Below are 16,289 nucleotides of genomic sequence, written 5' to 3' on the forward strand. Positions count from 1 at the left end.
TTTTAAATCAGCCTTTAAAATCACTGGCAAATATTTCCTAGAGAAAATAGTAAATTAATTGGTCTAATGTAGAATGAAAGACCTAGGTTTTGGTAGTGTTGCTGTCCTTTCTCTCAGTGAAATAATCATGTGTCCAGCTAATGGTAGACTATATCGCTGTCAATATCACTTTCAAGTTATTAGGTCCAATCAATGCTGGATAAAAGGAAAAAAGGTGGTCAACAGGCAATCTAGCTTTCAGTTTAACACTCCCTCGAGGATTTTCATTATCCTTTCCTTTTCTGTTCTCAAGGTTAGCTCTAGCAAGACTATTTCTAGCTTCAACTTCCTGGAGATAATGCACATCCACAATAGCCTTGCTCCTCCAACGTCAGTGTGCCCTTCCACCTGAGTAAGCAGAGTCCCGTCTTTTTTTCTATTATTTGTGACCTTTTCCTGGGTTAAAAGGTCACCCCTGAAGCAGACAGGTTTCACTTCTTATGGTGATTGCAGTGCAAAAAGCAGGCTTCTACCTTGTTAGAAGTGACATCACTGTACATTAAAGACATCATATCTCCTTTCATATTAAAATGCCTGTCAGTTCTGCTGCTCGCAGGCTGTAAATCTGCCACAGTCTCCTGTGCTTGGGAGCTTTCATTATGAAAATATGGAAGATAAGCACACTGCTTTACTGTCAAAAGGAAAAAGTAGTCTGGTAGTAATGAGGTTACTTTAAAAATAAACACACAGTTTCTTAAACATGGATTATTTAATGTGGGGCAATTTTTGAAAGCAATCCTTTGTATTTCTTTCCCTAAAAAAAATCAAGCTTAAAAAACAGTGTGAGTAAAGCGTGAATATACAGTCCTGTAGAATTTATTAATGCAAAGATTTTACACTTGCTCATGCAGTAAATCATTAGATTTTCCCTTTGACTTTGGCCCTCCAGCCTTGAGAGAAATGACATACTAGAATTTAACCTGTTTTTCATCTTTATATCATATAGATACAAAAAGACTTGTCTGTTCTGCAAGAAAGTGACAACATTCAGCTGTTATGCATATGACTTTAGAAGATATAGACAGTAGAAAAATACCTCGTAAACAGCAAAGAAAAATATAAATAATTATTGATCATTTTCTCTCATGGCATCATTAGGGTATTAATAATACCTTGCTATTAGATAAAGTTTTCGTCCATTGATCTGAAAGCACTTTAGATATATCATTCTTCTTGTTTTACAGAAGGGAAATTGAGACACAGAGAGGTGAGATGACCTGTCTTAACACTTGAGAGCAGCTCAGCAACAAAAGTGAGAGCAGATCCTACATCTCTAGACTAGCCTGTCTTGCTTATTTCAAATGGGAATTTGCATCATTTGCTGGTGTACCCCTGAACTGTTCACACAGCATGTGATTATTCATTTATTATTCATTAACAGCTAGAATGATAACAGGTGTTTCTTTATTACATGTAAAAAAAAAATAAAAATCTCCTTATCCATCTTGTGTGAAAATATTAACCCACTGCTATTCGCCATTACTGTTAGAATCCCCTCCAGTTGAGGAAACTTCAGCGTGCGAGCATAGCATGTGTATTTTCAAATTTCATCTTCCAAATTACATACTCCATTGCTGACACTCTGAGGAGCTGAAATGAGTAGCTCAAGAGTTATTTATGGATGATGAAGCCTTTCACCTCCAAGCCATTGATTTTAATGTCTGAACCCTACATCCAGAGACAGAAATATATATTTAGGCTGTGCTGTGTGCATTATGTGAAATCAATTGGTAATGTCAGTTCCAAGTAGAGAAGCACCCAGGTGAAAACCATGGGGCAGGCGAGGGAAGAAAAAAGACCCAACAAAATTATTTGGATATTTGGGTATCACAGGAAGGTGAATACACAGGAAAAATGAAGTGGCTGAGGAGATGACATGGTTGGGATATGGTCTGATGAGGCAAGACCAGAGGATCCCACATATGTCTTGGAGGAAACCAGAGCATGTGTCACTCAGTGGAGCTGGAGTGAAATGAAGCAAGAAACCAAAGAAAAGTGATGCATGGTTTGAACACAGCTTGCTTCTTCACCTTCCAGTTCCTCCTGGAATTGCAAAGGGGATTTTCTCCCTCTTTGCAGAATGAAGTCCTCTGTTTATGTAGAGCAGAGCAAAGTAATGAGCGCTGTAGTTCTTTAATGACCTGGGTCATAAGGATTTATAACCTATTTTACAGCAACATTGCCAACACCTTCCTAGCCACAAAAGCCTGCAAGGACTACTGATTAGGCTTTTGTATCTTCTCTCTTCTCCTCACAGGAGCCTTTTGAACCTTCCCAGTTCCACAGTCACAAGTCTTGCCTATGCTGAGTGCTTTCTCAGCATTCTCCATTGTTTTCAACACCTGTGCAGGTCCACTGGCAGTAGCAAGGGTGCAATTTTTAATGACAGGTGGTCTGGGTTGCTACAGGCACTTTGCGCTATTGCCCTCTAAATTTTCTAGGCAGGATTAGGTGAGTGAGAAAACATGTGGTAGTTTGTTTTTTTGGGTTTTTTTGCCCTAAAGCTCCTACAATTCCTAGGACTAGTGGAGCTGTACTGATAGCACAGATGGCAGTTTTGCCTCAAAGCTGAAAAACAGACTATGGAACAGTGAGTCAGTTGCCCTGCATCATTCCCCTCTCCCAGAAGATAATATTCATTCCTACCTGTTATCACAGACCTGGAAGAGTTAGTACATAACCTTCAATACTGTTTTATGTAATTTTTTTCTGATACTTTTTTTCTTGTAAAAGCAGTCAAGATCAAGACTGAAGTATATAGGAATATTTTCTTGCATGTGTGAACACCAGGGAATCAGATCTGAACATCGTGTTTGAGGTTATACTACCTCTGAAACTGCAGGCCCTGGGGACTGGGTCACAGGCAGTCACACCATATTGAAAGATCTATATTTATAGGTAGCATCCTTATTTTCGCTAGTGTATGCACTGAAATGATGATAAAGTTAAAAAGACAAGAGAGCTGTAAAATGTACTCTGTTAGAAATTAACTTTTGAATTAATACGAAACTTTATGCTTTTGTTCTATTCCTAACAAAACTGTTTACCTTGCATATATACATTTCCTAGTTCTTACTTTTGATTTTACCCACTTTTGTTGTTACGTTACACAATAATCACATTCCATTTTATACCCTCAACCTCAGAAATAATGATTTTGTAGTCAGTGGCCAAGAACAGAGGCTGCTGGAAAATATCAGCTCACAACTGCTCTAGGAATGACCTAACATTGATATTAAATCACATTTTATTTCTAAAGAAATTGAGCTCTTCAGGTAGTAAAGGTACGGAAAGAACAGAGTGAGTATACCATAGTCTCCATTATTTTAAATACTTAATTGTTTCACCTCCTGGATTAACAGTAGATCAAATATTTATGTTTAACATTACTGAAATTAGGAAGATTTCAGATTTTTCTACATGTACCTTCCCTATTTTCCCTTCACTTCAAAAATAATTTATACTAACAAAAATAGCTTCTTCCATCTAATCAAATTTCTGTTAATTGAATGTGGGAACCGAGCCACTGAGGATGTGATTCACCCAAGGTCACACTGGAAGCCTCTGGCAGAGGCGTGTGAGAACCCAGGTATTCTGAGTTACAACAAACACCATTGTTTTTGCCTATTTCCAGTATCCTCACAACAGTAACGTGGATGAGCAGAGTAAACACTGACTTGGTAGCCTCCACATGTGCCTTCTAGTCTGGCTAAAATCCAGGAAGGTGCTCCTCACATAGACAAACTGAATCATCTTTGTATATTTATTTTCTCTCTGACATTTGATTATTAAATATTTTTTTTTGCATTTCAGTAATGTCTAAAGAGGTTCTGCATATTGTACAAATATACAATAGCAACAAAACCAGAAGTTTGCAAGGCCAGAGATTGAAACCTTAATCTATTTTTTTAAGTTTTAATTTTCTAGTATATTTTCTTGGTATGTGTCAGCAAATGCTTTGAATTTCACAGCATTACCTTCTTGTTTATGTTGTGGCCTGTGTCAATAAAACTCAATTTGCTACTGTTGCAACTATTAATTAAACTGTGCTAACTGCTTTATACAGTGAAGTAGCACTGCTGGGTTCACGTTTATGTCTTACAATTTCTGAAAGACTGAAATGTGTGGATAGAAAAAAACCCTCTCAATTTATTTTGGGCTTGATTCCTAATCCACTGCTTGCTGAAATCCATGGAAAGGCTCTTGGGATCTTTCGAAGGAGAGGCAAACACATATTTTCCCCATATATGAAATACCTGTAGAGGGTCAGATAAATGGAAAAATTGGGCTGAGAGGCCAGAAGAAGTCAGGTGATGGCAGATCCAGTCAGTTCTCAAAAAGTCACTTACACATCCTATGAGTCAGATTATACTTCTTCCCTAGAGCATCAGCTGGATTCTTAAGTGGTAAGGGTCAGAGAGGGACAGAAAGGTGGCTGAATGCTTTTTAATCTTCCTTCTTCACTGAATTTCAGAACATGGTATGGATAGTTTTTACCACGCTACAAATTAGAGCTGCTTCACGTTTACTTCATATCCCCAGGTCTGTGTCAGAAGCTTTTCTGGGGAGCTGGGAACTAACCTTGCAGACGCTTTACACCAGAAGGTCAATTTAAAGTAACCACTTCAGCCCTTGTCTGTGCTTAAACTTGACACCAGAGTTTTCATCCTGAAATATTGAATTAGCATCATCAAACTGACTATGGAAAAGTTTACATTGAAATGTCATCTGGAAATGGTATTCCACACTGGAAAACATAGAGAACTTGTGTTTCTTTGATGCACATATTTTAGAAAGTCTAAACACAAAAGGCTGTGCCCAATTCCATCATATTTTGGGTAAAATCTAGCTATGTGTTGCAGAAAAGGTTCAAGTAGAGCTTCCAGCCTTTACTTAACAGAAAGCACAATTTTCACATGATCTGTCAAACTGTATTTTAACTGGAAAGAATAGTAGGAGACAGAAACATGTGACAAAAGGTCACCATGTCACTTAACCCATATAGGAAGACTTGAACAACCCCAGGTGGTGAGCACAATGTAAGAATTTGAAGACGACAGAATTTTATTAGGCTCTTCTATCTAAAATCTATAGCACAAACCTGATATTTTTTGATTAAAGTCCAATTTAAAAATGCATTAACTTTTTAATTGAGAACATGGCTGGCAATCAGGAGTTCTGATGATCTTAGCATAGCATGGGAAATAATGTTGGAGAGCTAAGCCTTCATTTGGGGAGAAAAAATCTTTGCTCTTTTACTGTATAGGCACAGATAAACTATCATTCAAATGCTGAAAGGCTCGAACTCTCCCATCGAAATGCATGCAAAGGGGGGATGTCAAACCTCTTAAGTCTCATGAAAAAGCTTGGCCCTTGGGGAAGCCAAGGAGAGCACTCCCAGGAACTTGGAGGTGCTTAAGTGAACTCTGAAAGCTTCTAGGCATCCTCCCTTTCTTTTCTACAGACCTGAAAGTTTAGGAGACAGACAGAAAGCCTCAGGCTAAGTTCTCACATTATTCTCCCCAGCTCCCTGAGGATGTGCTCACAGCTCCCTGTTTACTGGGAAGTTTGCTGAGAAGGAAAAGGAGGAAGATCCTAATACTTCCTTTCTGTTGCTCATTCCTGCACCCTTCAATTACTTAATGTCCTATTGCATACCCTCAGGGCATCAGAAGACAACTTCTAAGAAGCACAAATCATATCAAAATAACACCGCTCCGGAAGCAAAAAGAAAGCGACAAAGAGCATGGAGCTCATGCCAGCTCCCGAGGGTGGTCAGCACCCATCTGTTCTCTGCAAACAGCACAACCTCTGACAACACAAAGCCAGACACAGAGCCCCCAGGGAGTCATACCCACTGCTTGCTATCAGACAACAGCCTGGGAGTCCACAGCGATGAGGGGGGTGTTAATCCCCACTCTTCTGACACAGGAGGGCTTTCAGGACTGAAAAACAGACAAAGTACTTGGGTTGCAAAAGCTCTCCCGTTGTGAGGTTCTCCCTTAGCAATCCCATGGGATAGCTGCGGAGAAAGCATGTATGGTGCTTTCTTGATCCCAAGTGGATGGAAAGGATCTGCAGCCTACGAGTCATACCCTGAATCTGCTGGAGGAGTTTTGGATCAGGCTGGTGGGCTGATTGTTCAGCAGCTGGAATCCATTGCCAAGAAGTTTCTAAAACCAAGTTGTGACAACTACCAGTCTAACAGTTATATTTTTGATACCAGCTCATCAAGACAGATTTCTTTTGAGACTTCAGGTGTATTTTCAATAATTTGTAGAGGCATCCTTAGTACAGAGAAGTAATTAGCAAAATCTCCACTGGCTTCAGTGGGAACAAAATCTCACCTTCCACCTCTCAAACTCCAGAAACGCAATACCGTGTTTACTTCAGGGCCCTCAGGAAACCCTGCAATAACCATGCTGACCTTGAACTGCAGAGCTTCTCCACCTCAGCACTGTTTCATGGAGGCTACATCTCCTTCTGCCCCCACACTCTCAGAGGCTGTGAACAAGACAAGTTCCCCTGGATTTGGAACTCATTCTTGGCCTCTTACTTCATTGCATAATTTTCCAATCTTTCTTTTTTTTCTTCTTTTTCTTTTTTCCTTTCCTTTCTAATGTAAGAAGGCACCAAAGGTGACTGTTAAAATCATGGGGTATGCTGTGATTGTGGCTAGAATGGGTTTGTCCTCTCTGACATATTTTCAGGTGAGGACTGTTCAATACATATTCTTTTTCATCTACTACTTGCAGCCAGGGATTATTTAGGCTGATTTCAAAATCTGCCACAGACATACTTTTGTCATCCGGATTGTTGTTGTTCTGTCTTTAACCTACATAAATGATGTGCACTTCACAAGAAATAGAAAAATTGGATGGTCCTTTCAACACATTTTGTGTTGTATAGCCACTTCACTCTATGGAAATGCTTTTATTTCAAGTAGCTGGAAGAGAAAAACCTTCCTAACTTTGAAGCGGTTTTTACTGCATTAAAAAGAATGAGAGACTGTCAAATTCCCATTTCATTTTGTAAGTTAACTGTAAAGTTTTAATTAGGTCCTCTGAACAAGAATTCTGCAATGCTTTATGTTTAAGTGTTAGCAATAGTACATGACCCACCGACTTCCATCATTAAGTTCAGTTGACAAAGGCCAACACAACTCTTTTCTTTGTAACTTTGTAACCATTTATGTTTGAGGTGAAGATGTTAATATGGAAATTTTGTGAGCTGGGAATGACTACGAACTCTATCATTGTAATTTATGACCTTTCATCTAAGGCCAAATGTAAAGGCAATTGCAATTGTTCTGGATCTCAAGGCCAGCAAATAGCAGATGTATGAAATTTGGAGTGTTAGACATAAACTTTTATTACTAAATTATAAATAATTTCTACCACTTACAATGTTCACCTTTCAAGTTCATCTTGATTAAAACGCAAGGGCAGCATCTCACTGATTTCAATAAGTTATACAGCTGAAAAAGCTCTGTCACAGTACACTATTAAAGGATAAAGCCATGCAGTATTTAAAAGAATCTACCGATAGCAAGGTATGCGACGTTTTAGATCAAAATCCTCTTTCATCTAGATGACAAACAAACAAAAGAGAATCATTAGCCAATGACGTCTTAATTTTATTTGCACTCTGGAAGCTTTGAAATCTTTAAGGAGTCCACCAACTGTGGATTACTTAAATCCTTTGAAGACCACCTTCCTGAGGTCACTGGGTTTTTTCACTCAGGAAATAACACATTCTTTAGGTTGCCTAATAACAGATGTGATGACATAATCTTCCTGAATGTACAAGATGGGAGTTGTCCTCCCAGGTGCAAAGCACGCTACGTCAAAACGCTCAGCAACATAGGCCTTGCTGCACGAGAGTTAATTTACCACTGGGAACAGCATGTGAGACTGCTTCGAGACCTATGGCAAACCAAGGAAAATCACCCAAGGTCTGGGTTCATGACTTGGCCTCAAATCATGAAAGAGAGGAGCAAAGGATACAAAACCTGCCAATCTCAATGCCCATGATTCAAAACGGATGCATCTGTGAGGTTAATATATTATGAAGCAGAAAAACAGAAGAATTTGTTGACCGACACCAGACAACCAAAGGATTCACACACATAGAAACTGTAATTAAGTATATGCCTAAGCTAGCTAGAAAGCAGCCTGCTGAGCAGAAGGCAAAATAGCTTCAGGTTCTGATGGCTAGCAAAAAAGAGAAATACAAGCTCTAAAGACAAACTCATAAGAAATAACACAGAAAGGAAGGCTACCAAATTCTCCTAGTTGGATTTGCAAAATTGTCATGAAAATTAACCAGCTCAGGCATGAAAAATATCTTTGCCCAGTCTTTATCATGGAGATCGATAACACAACGCAAACTAGAATACTCCCTTATCAAAATATTATGTGCTGAAGCCAGGCGGCCAAATAAAACTTTGCAAGCCTGCTCCCCAGAGTAACTATTTTATGTTCCTTTTCTGCTTCAAGTACTAGATATAATCAAGCACAGTTGGATGCTCCTGATTAACACGACGGTTGCCTGGAAACACAGGCATAACATGGCCCAACTTTCCTGGCCATGCCTGCGCTTGACATTCACCGGACAGTCAGGTGAACGCGGTTCGGCTTTGCAAACCTTGGCTCTTAAAGCCTTTTAGCCTAAGCTTTAGGGGGAAAAAAAATGTTACTGGGTGCATGTTCAAAATGAAAAGATAAACAGCTCCGGAAGGAAGAAGGAATGCAAATCTGTGTTCTGAAAAGCTGTAGTACGTTTTCTTTGTATAGCGAGGATTAAGAGTTTCACCACCATACTGAATCAATAATGGAAGAATAAAAAAATCCAGTCCAGACGCTTTCACGGTTGATTAACACCTATCACAGTACTCAATCCCTTAAATTTTTTTTCCAGACATCAGGAGATAGCTGGGGAAAGAGGAAAAGGAGGGGACAGAGGTTCAGTTTGTTGTGGTGCCATACTTTTTTTTCCAAATGACACCTGGAAAAAACATATCTCAGCCTATGTTCAACATAAAAATGTTCTGCAACTCATTTGTAAAGCGAGTGGAGCAACACTCTCCTGCCCAGGCCTGGTCAGTGTGGCAACCACCGCCCACTTGGTCTGAGGAGGCGGCCCCGGTAGGGCCAGATCACCTCGGGATTAACAGGATCTCATCGTAGTAGACTACAGTTGTATATGGGATCATACAAGTTTTTCCATAGGACATTCATAAGGCGTTATGTGAGTGTAAGTGTAAACAAGCCATACAAAAACGCATCTCTGTGGAGAAACGGGCGTTTGGCTGACGCGGGGTGCGGGGGAAACCCCGGCAGCACAGCCCGCGGGGCGCGGGGCCTTGCACGGGCGGCCAAGCGGGCCTGCACCGGGCAGCGGCGCCAGGAAACCCGCCCACCCCCGCGGACGCGGGTGGGAAAGGAGGCGCGCAGCGGCCCGCCCGCCCTGCTGCTGCCGGAGGAGGCGGGGAGCGGCCCGGCCCCGCCCCGCGCCGTTTGGCCCTGCCGCCGCGCCGTAGCGGGCCGGCGGGGATTGGGCGGGAGCGCGGCGGGCGGCGAGCGCCGGGCAGGGGGCGGCGGGCCGCGGTGAGTGCGGGGCGGGCTTGGGGCTCCCAGCGGCGCTTCACCCGCCGCCCCCGGGGACGGGACGGGACTGGGGGCAGGGAGAAGGGGGTGGGGTGGGGGCTGCCCGGTTACGTGGGCGGGGGAGGGGGGCTCCCGTGCGGTGGTGCGCGTACCTCCGCCGCGTGCGCCCGTTGTAGCCGGTGCTTCCGCCGTTTTCGCGCTTTTCTAAGCAAGCGGCTGCGAAGCCGCGCCTGGCCCGGGCGGGCTGTCAGGCACCGGCCGGAGCGCGCTTAGCGCCGTTTCAGCAGGGCCTGAACCCGCCGCCTTGGCAGCGGCAGGCGAAGCCCGGCGGGTTACCGGCGGGGGAGGGGGGCGCCACCGGCGGGACCGAACGCGCGCGTTGCCCGGGAAGGCTCGGGCTGTGCAGGGCGGCGGGGCCGGGCCCTGCGGCCGCGGGCAGAAGCGGCGGAGGCGGGGGGCGCTGGCCCCAGCACTAGCCCCGCTCGCCGCCGGTGGCGTGCAGGGCAGAGCGGGGGGGCAGGCGCTGAGGCCGGGGTCCGGCGGCGCTGCGGGGGGAGCACCGAGCCGTACCTGGGCGCTGCGCCCTCAGTCTTTAAGTCGCAGCATCTTTTCGGGTCTCTACAACTCGAATCTCAAGCCTTAATCCTAAACCTAGGCTAAGGTAACTGATCCATTTGAAGGCGTCCTTCCCAATTTACTCTTTGCTCATAGTTGGGAGCCGAGATCAAAAATCCTTCTGCTCTTTCAGTACAGGCTTCTGTGTATAGAGCCTGCCCTGGCTTCTCACCCCACCCCCTAAACATACGAACCACTACTTGTGGCTTAGCTATCTAATTTTAGTAAAACCATTTTAGGAAAAGGTGTTACAGAGGCCTTTGGCTCTGTTGGAAGCTCCAAAGACACACAGCATGGCAAGCAAGGATGCTTAATAACTTCAGAAGTTATAAAAATGCCAAAGGGAAGGTTTAATGCTGTGGCTCTAGGAGCTTTTTCTCTCCACCTTAAGGTTTTGCTTATCTCCTTCGATATTTTCTTCTACTGAAAGTATGAAGAGTCGGGGAACCGTCTGTCTGTACTGAGCGTTCAAAGACCATATGTGAGCGTGTTGCTTATCCGAATGTTTTTTCTCGCTTCTCTTCCCAGCTTACCAGAAAAGATCAAGATGAGTCTACGGAAGCAAACCCCTAGTGACTTCCTAAAACAAATCATTGGAAGGCCAGTTGTTGTAAAATTAAATTCTGGAGTTGATTATCGAGGTAAGTTCTCCATCTGTCTCTCACACATAGTAAAGTAATTGTTTGGGATGGCTGGAACAGAGATGCATTGCTTTTGAAAAACAAAACTGTGATCCAGAATCTTGGAGTATGTGAATATAGATCTCAGAATGGTGACATTAAAAATAGAAAGGCAACTCTGGAGAAACTGGTGAAAAGGAGATTAATGGTAGATTTAGAGATATTTACTTACCTAAATCATTAGTGTCCTTCATCACAGATTGTTAGACCGGAGTCTTGGGATGATTCAGAGTTTCTAAACTGATTTTTGTAAAGATTGGCTGGAATTACAATTTCTGAAATGGCCAGGCAGTCCCCTTTTCAGTGCTCTGATAGCAGCCCTTGTTGGAACTACCTGGTTTTTTCACCTTCCTGTTCTCTCATTCCTAGTATAGGCCTTGGTCCAGAAAAGCTTCACACAGTAAACTCCGCTGTTGGTCATAAGCCTAAAGGGATGAAAGAGTTATTTACATTCTTGTTTAAACAACAGCCTAGACATGGTTTAGATCAAGACTTCTGGACATACAGGAGAAAGCTTAGTGTGGCTTTTGCTGCTATATGCCCTGTTCATTGTAACATAGTCCAGCAGTTCTGTTCCAGAACTTTTCATGCGCTGTAGGATTATAGGGGGTGTTAACCAGTAAATTAAACTTCTTGGTACAGTGAAATGTCCTGGTCCTACTCCCATTAAAATCAGACTGTCCAATTTTTTTAGTAGTATCCAAACTTAATTAAAACTATCATGTATCTCCTGTTGTGCACAATTAAGTCATTCCAGAATAAAATGTCTAAAACATAATGGTTCTGGTACAGGTCACTCCTTCAGACAGGTTTAATTCAATTGGCTCAGTTTAGCACTTGTGGGAGGAGACTTTTTGTGCTGTGACAAGGAAGCTTTGTATTACGACAGTTTAAAATTGTTACTGGTCACTGACAGAGCAAGCAGTGCCTTCTTATCCCTTCCCTTGCCTCTTTAGTGTCTCAGCTGACAAAATTTGCACTCTGTCATTTCTTTGAGAACCACATTGTCTGAGCACTTCAGGTGGGGTTGGTATCTTTAAAACTTCACTGCTTCTCATCAGTCTTTGGCTACTGTAAATTCTTTCTTGCAGGAGGATGTAGTGACAGCACATTGAAGTCAGTTATAGCAAGTCATCATTTACCTAAAGGTACACAAGGCAGGGCCAAAATGGATTTGGTCTTTGGACGTACATTTTATTTGCTTTGAGAACACAGGTACCTTCTGTTTGGTAAGATCCATTTGCTGCAGATAAATTACTCAACTTCCCTCTCAACAAAGCCAGTTTAACATGCCTACAGTCAGACCTACGGGGAATTGAACCATAGTTCTGATGAACACCCTCATTTGTTACTGGTTTCCCCCTCCCTTTCTTACTTCCCGCTGCTCTCCTTCCCACTTGATGTGATCCTACAGTCAAAAACTTTTATGCTGTTCTCATTAGAAAAATATGCACTCATTTTGTTTTCTGGAGAAATTTGACCAATATTTGTAAACTCAGGCTCCTGTTACAGACCTGTCTAGATTCTCCCTCTAGGTGTTGTTGCTAATTTTATGTCTGTACCTCCACCCTCCAAGCCACTGTATACACAAATGTGTCCTAATACAAGTATTGATGTGTAACTGTAAAATGTCTTGATTTGCTGTCAAGTGCTGCATTCATCTAAGGGAAGAAGCCCTGAGAAAGTAATCAGTGCTAAATTAATATGTATGATTTCTGTGTGTAGAGATGGATATTTATACTATAACATCTCTACATATAGATAAAACATAAAATACTAGCCAGATCGGGCAGTGACAATATTTAATGGCCTGAGCATAAACACAAAGAAAAGGAGGAAGAGAATGAAAAAACCATGAATGCACTCTAGGAACAAAAGAGTTTCAAAGTACTGCATTTATGGCCTACTAAATGGCAGCTTTAAGAAAATCCACACAATCCAATTTTAAATTTTGGACAAATATTTTTTGTGTTCTGTTGTTACATGGTGTACTCTGGATTACTGGAGTGAAAGAGTTTTGACTTGTGGGTTGGGGTTTTTGGTGCATTTAGTAACACTTTGTAAGCAGTCAGTTTTTCCTCTGTGCGTGGATACAGAGGAAAAAACATAAAGGAAAATAATAACCCTCAAACTATTACAAGCTGGCAGGAGAACTTGAACTCCTAACTATTTCATGGAAGATACTACAGTAACACTTCTGAAAAATGAGGATGTGTCCTAGAGGAGGATTCTCAGACTGGGGTTTTTCCCCCCTCTCCAAGTACAGCCAGTACACTATATTTTGAGTTTTAATGCCAGGTAAATAAAACTGGTATTTTTCAGAGGAAAAAAATATTTTAGTATTTTCTGCGTGTGTGCAAGGATTAAGTCAGGAAAACACACATGCAAGATGGAGGTAATTAATACAGCTTTTTACAAGTTATGTGCACTATTAACAAATAAGATTGTATTCTCTGAGCAATTCTTTACATCTGTTAATCCCCACATTCTGTTCCTTACACAAATAATCAATTTGTTGACCAGGCAAGTTAAATTTTTAGATGGCCATGGTTCTGATCTTAACAGTGGGTGTAGATGCCAAGGAGTTATTTAAAATGCAAAAATGCCATCGTGCTGCCAGCACATAGGAAGCACTGTGTGAACAAGGTACAGCCTTCAACAGGGGCTATGAGCAGTGAGAATAATATTGTCTAGAATCAGTGCTACTGAAATGCATATTTATCCTGATCAAAACCCATCTAATATTACAAATGGCACAGACTTTTTTCCTTGGGTTGCATTAGTTACAAACAACATAATTTTAATTTTGTGGGAAGCTTTCAGTATTATTTGAAAATCTTAGCCTGTTGAAAATTATGTAGAATTTTGTTTACATCAAAACAGAGACTTGCATCTAATGTTCTTCTAGATCTGTAAGCGTGAAGATAATTATGAAAGTGTAAGGTGTCCTGTACTAAAGGGGTTGTTTTTCAGCTATATTCTTCACAAGTTTTGATGAAACTCAATTTACATAGCCTTGCCCTTTGATTATCCAGTTACACTTAATCTTACAGGGTTTTTTTAGGTGTGTGGCTTAAAACACAAATGAGAAGGGACAACTTAAACTGTCAAAGTGGAAGTTGGCAATCTTCTGCAAGTCATGCCCTAATAATGACTTCTTACCACCCCCACCCCACCCCAGCCATTCTTACATCAACTGATACAGTTGCTATGAAGGTGTCTGGGGTTCCTCACTCCCAGCTTAATTCCGGGAAGAATACTCTGACCTACTGGCTCATCTAGCCAAGCTTGGGCTTTTAGTCTGTTACAAAGATACAGGTTTTTTTTCAGTACTATTCAAACACAGTGTATTTTTGTTTATTTAAAAAAAAAGTTTAAGCTGATTCAGTTTTAAATTGTCACTGTCTTCAGGTGTCCTGGCTTGCCTGGATGGGTATATGAATATAGCTCTGGAACAGACCGAAGAATATGTAAATGGACAATTAAAGAACAAATATGGGGACGCATTTATCCGAGGAAATAATGGTAACTCCTCCTCCTTTGGTTATTGCTCATTAGAAGGTTGTGATTTGATATTTACTTCTGAATTTGAAGAGTGGCTGAGGTATAACCAAGCTGCTTGTAAGAATATTAGTTTTAGGCTTTCTTGGAAACCTTAGCATATTTACTTTCTACAGTTTTGCTTTTCAGTGTCTGTGCATTCTGCATTCCTGTGGCCCTCTTTGCATCTGAACTTGCAGTTCATTTAGAGAAGCATGCTCTTTTCTACCCTTCCTTAGAGCTTAGTTCTGTTGTTTGACAGGTTTACTCTTTTTGCATTTACTGCCTGCCTAGATGGCCTCTGCTCCATAGAAGTTTGTGTTTTGCTAGCCAAACTACCACATAGATTTACAATACAGTACAGATATTGCTGATACTAATATTTTCATGTGATGCAATTGTCCAGACCTGATTGAATGCAGTTCATTAGTACTGGAGGCTATTTTCATCTTTATGAGTAAATATTTTTACCACCAGTCAAGAAAATCACTAACACTTCACTATTGAGCCTTTGAATATCCCAGTGCAGTAGGTGGATTTTAGTGCATTTCAAGGACAATCCCAGGTTCCTGAAATGACTGTGGTATCAGTTAGGCTGTAATAGCAGGGCGTGCTAGGAAGAAGAGTATCTGAAAATAGAAAAGGTTTACAAGTCAGGTGTGAAGAGACTTGTAAAGAAGGTAAATGAAGCAGAGTTTGACCAAGTTACTTGACAAGAAAATGGAGGACAGGGAGAAGGGAGGGAATAAAAAAACAAACAAGAACTGAATCCTATGTTACAAAAAGACTGAAAGAGAATGCAGCACCAGCAGGACAGAGTGCTTTGGGAGGAGAAATAATCCTTGAATGAGGCTAAACGCTTTTTGCAGGGAATTTGGATTATTATGCTAAGGAGTGCAGTGACATTGCAGCTGGAGAATCAATTATGGAAATAAGAACCTATTATAGAACTTAAAACAAATGGATGAGAGGCAGGAGGCTGCAGAACAGGCTGAGCAGAGAACTTAAGATATCCCAGGTTTAGGAGCATGATGCAGTTTCATGTTGTGAATGGATCTAAGGATATCACCAGCAAGCAGGTGGAAGATGTCTGCTGCTTCACAGGTAATCATTAGCTTTGCCTGAAGTGCTTGGGATTTCCAGCTTTTGTTGAAAGATCATATAGCATTAGTGTCTGACAAGTAATTTTGCTGCTTAAACTCTCATGCTCCCCTCAGTAATGCTGCAGGGTAGCTGGCTTTATTCTTCCTCTGTTCAGCCAGCATCTGCTGGCTATGTAGTTTGGCTATGAATAAAGTGTATACTGAACTAAAGTAGTACATAATGTGTAAATGTGACAGCATTTCTTGAAACTTGGACTTCAAAAGTTTCCTGACTTCATTCATGCTGAGGAGGATTCATTACACTGTTGTTTTACAAGCCATGGAAATAAGATATTTTAAGTAAACAAGCTTCTGCACATTATTTACCAGGGCCCTCTTACATGTGCCACTTTCTCCTTTTCACAGTATTGTACATAAGCACACAGAAGAGGAGGATGTGAAGATGCCAGAAGGAGGCCGTTTTGTACTTGTGAACCTTTTCAAAATGATGAGCTCTATTTGATTTGTAGTTAGTAATCCACAGGTGAAATACACAAGTGTTTAAATATTTCTTTTTTTAAAATAAATGTAAAGCAGTATATACTTACTGAATGTTTTTGTTTCAAAGCATTGCTTTGTTCCACTGTACAGAAAAAAATAAATAAGAGAAGCATGTAATAGTGCTGCAAGACTGACTCAAAGCAACAGCTTGTTTGATTATGCTA

The 16,289-nt window shown here is 41.4% G+C and overlaps 1 protein-coding gene across 1 annotated transcript; it reads left to right on the plus strand.

Moving 5' to 3' along the window:
* Nucleotides 1-9,507: 9,507 nt before the first annotated feature.
* Nucleotides 9,508-16,171, plus strand: LSM6 (LSM6 homolog, U6 small nuclear RNA and mRNA degradation associated). Its single transcript, XM_080394067.1, has 4 exons — nucleotides 9,508-9,647; nucleotides 10,791-10,903; nucleotides 14,354-14,467; nucleotides 15,991-16,171. Exons 2-4 carry the CDS (start codon nucleotides 10,810-10,812, stop codon nucleotides 16,023-16,025), a joined length of 243 nt encoding a protein of 80 aa, XP_080250193.1. The 5' UTR covers nucleotides 9,508-9,647; nucleotides 10,791-10,809; the 3' UTR covers nucleotides 16,026-16,171.
* Nucleotides 16,172-16,289: the final 118 nt, after the last annotated feature.

Source organism: Falco punctatus, assembly GCF_963210335.1.
Source record: "Falco punctatus genome assembly, chromosome: 1".
In the NCBI taxonomy this organism is placed as follows: domain Eukaryota; kingdom Metazoa; phylum Chordata; class Aves; order Falconiformes; family Falconidae; genus Falco; species Falco punctatus.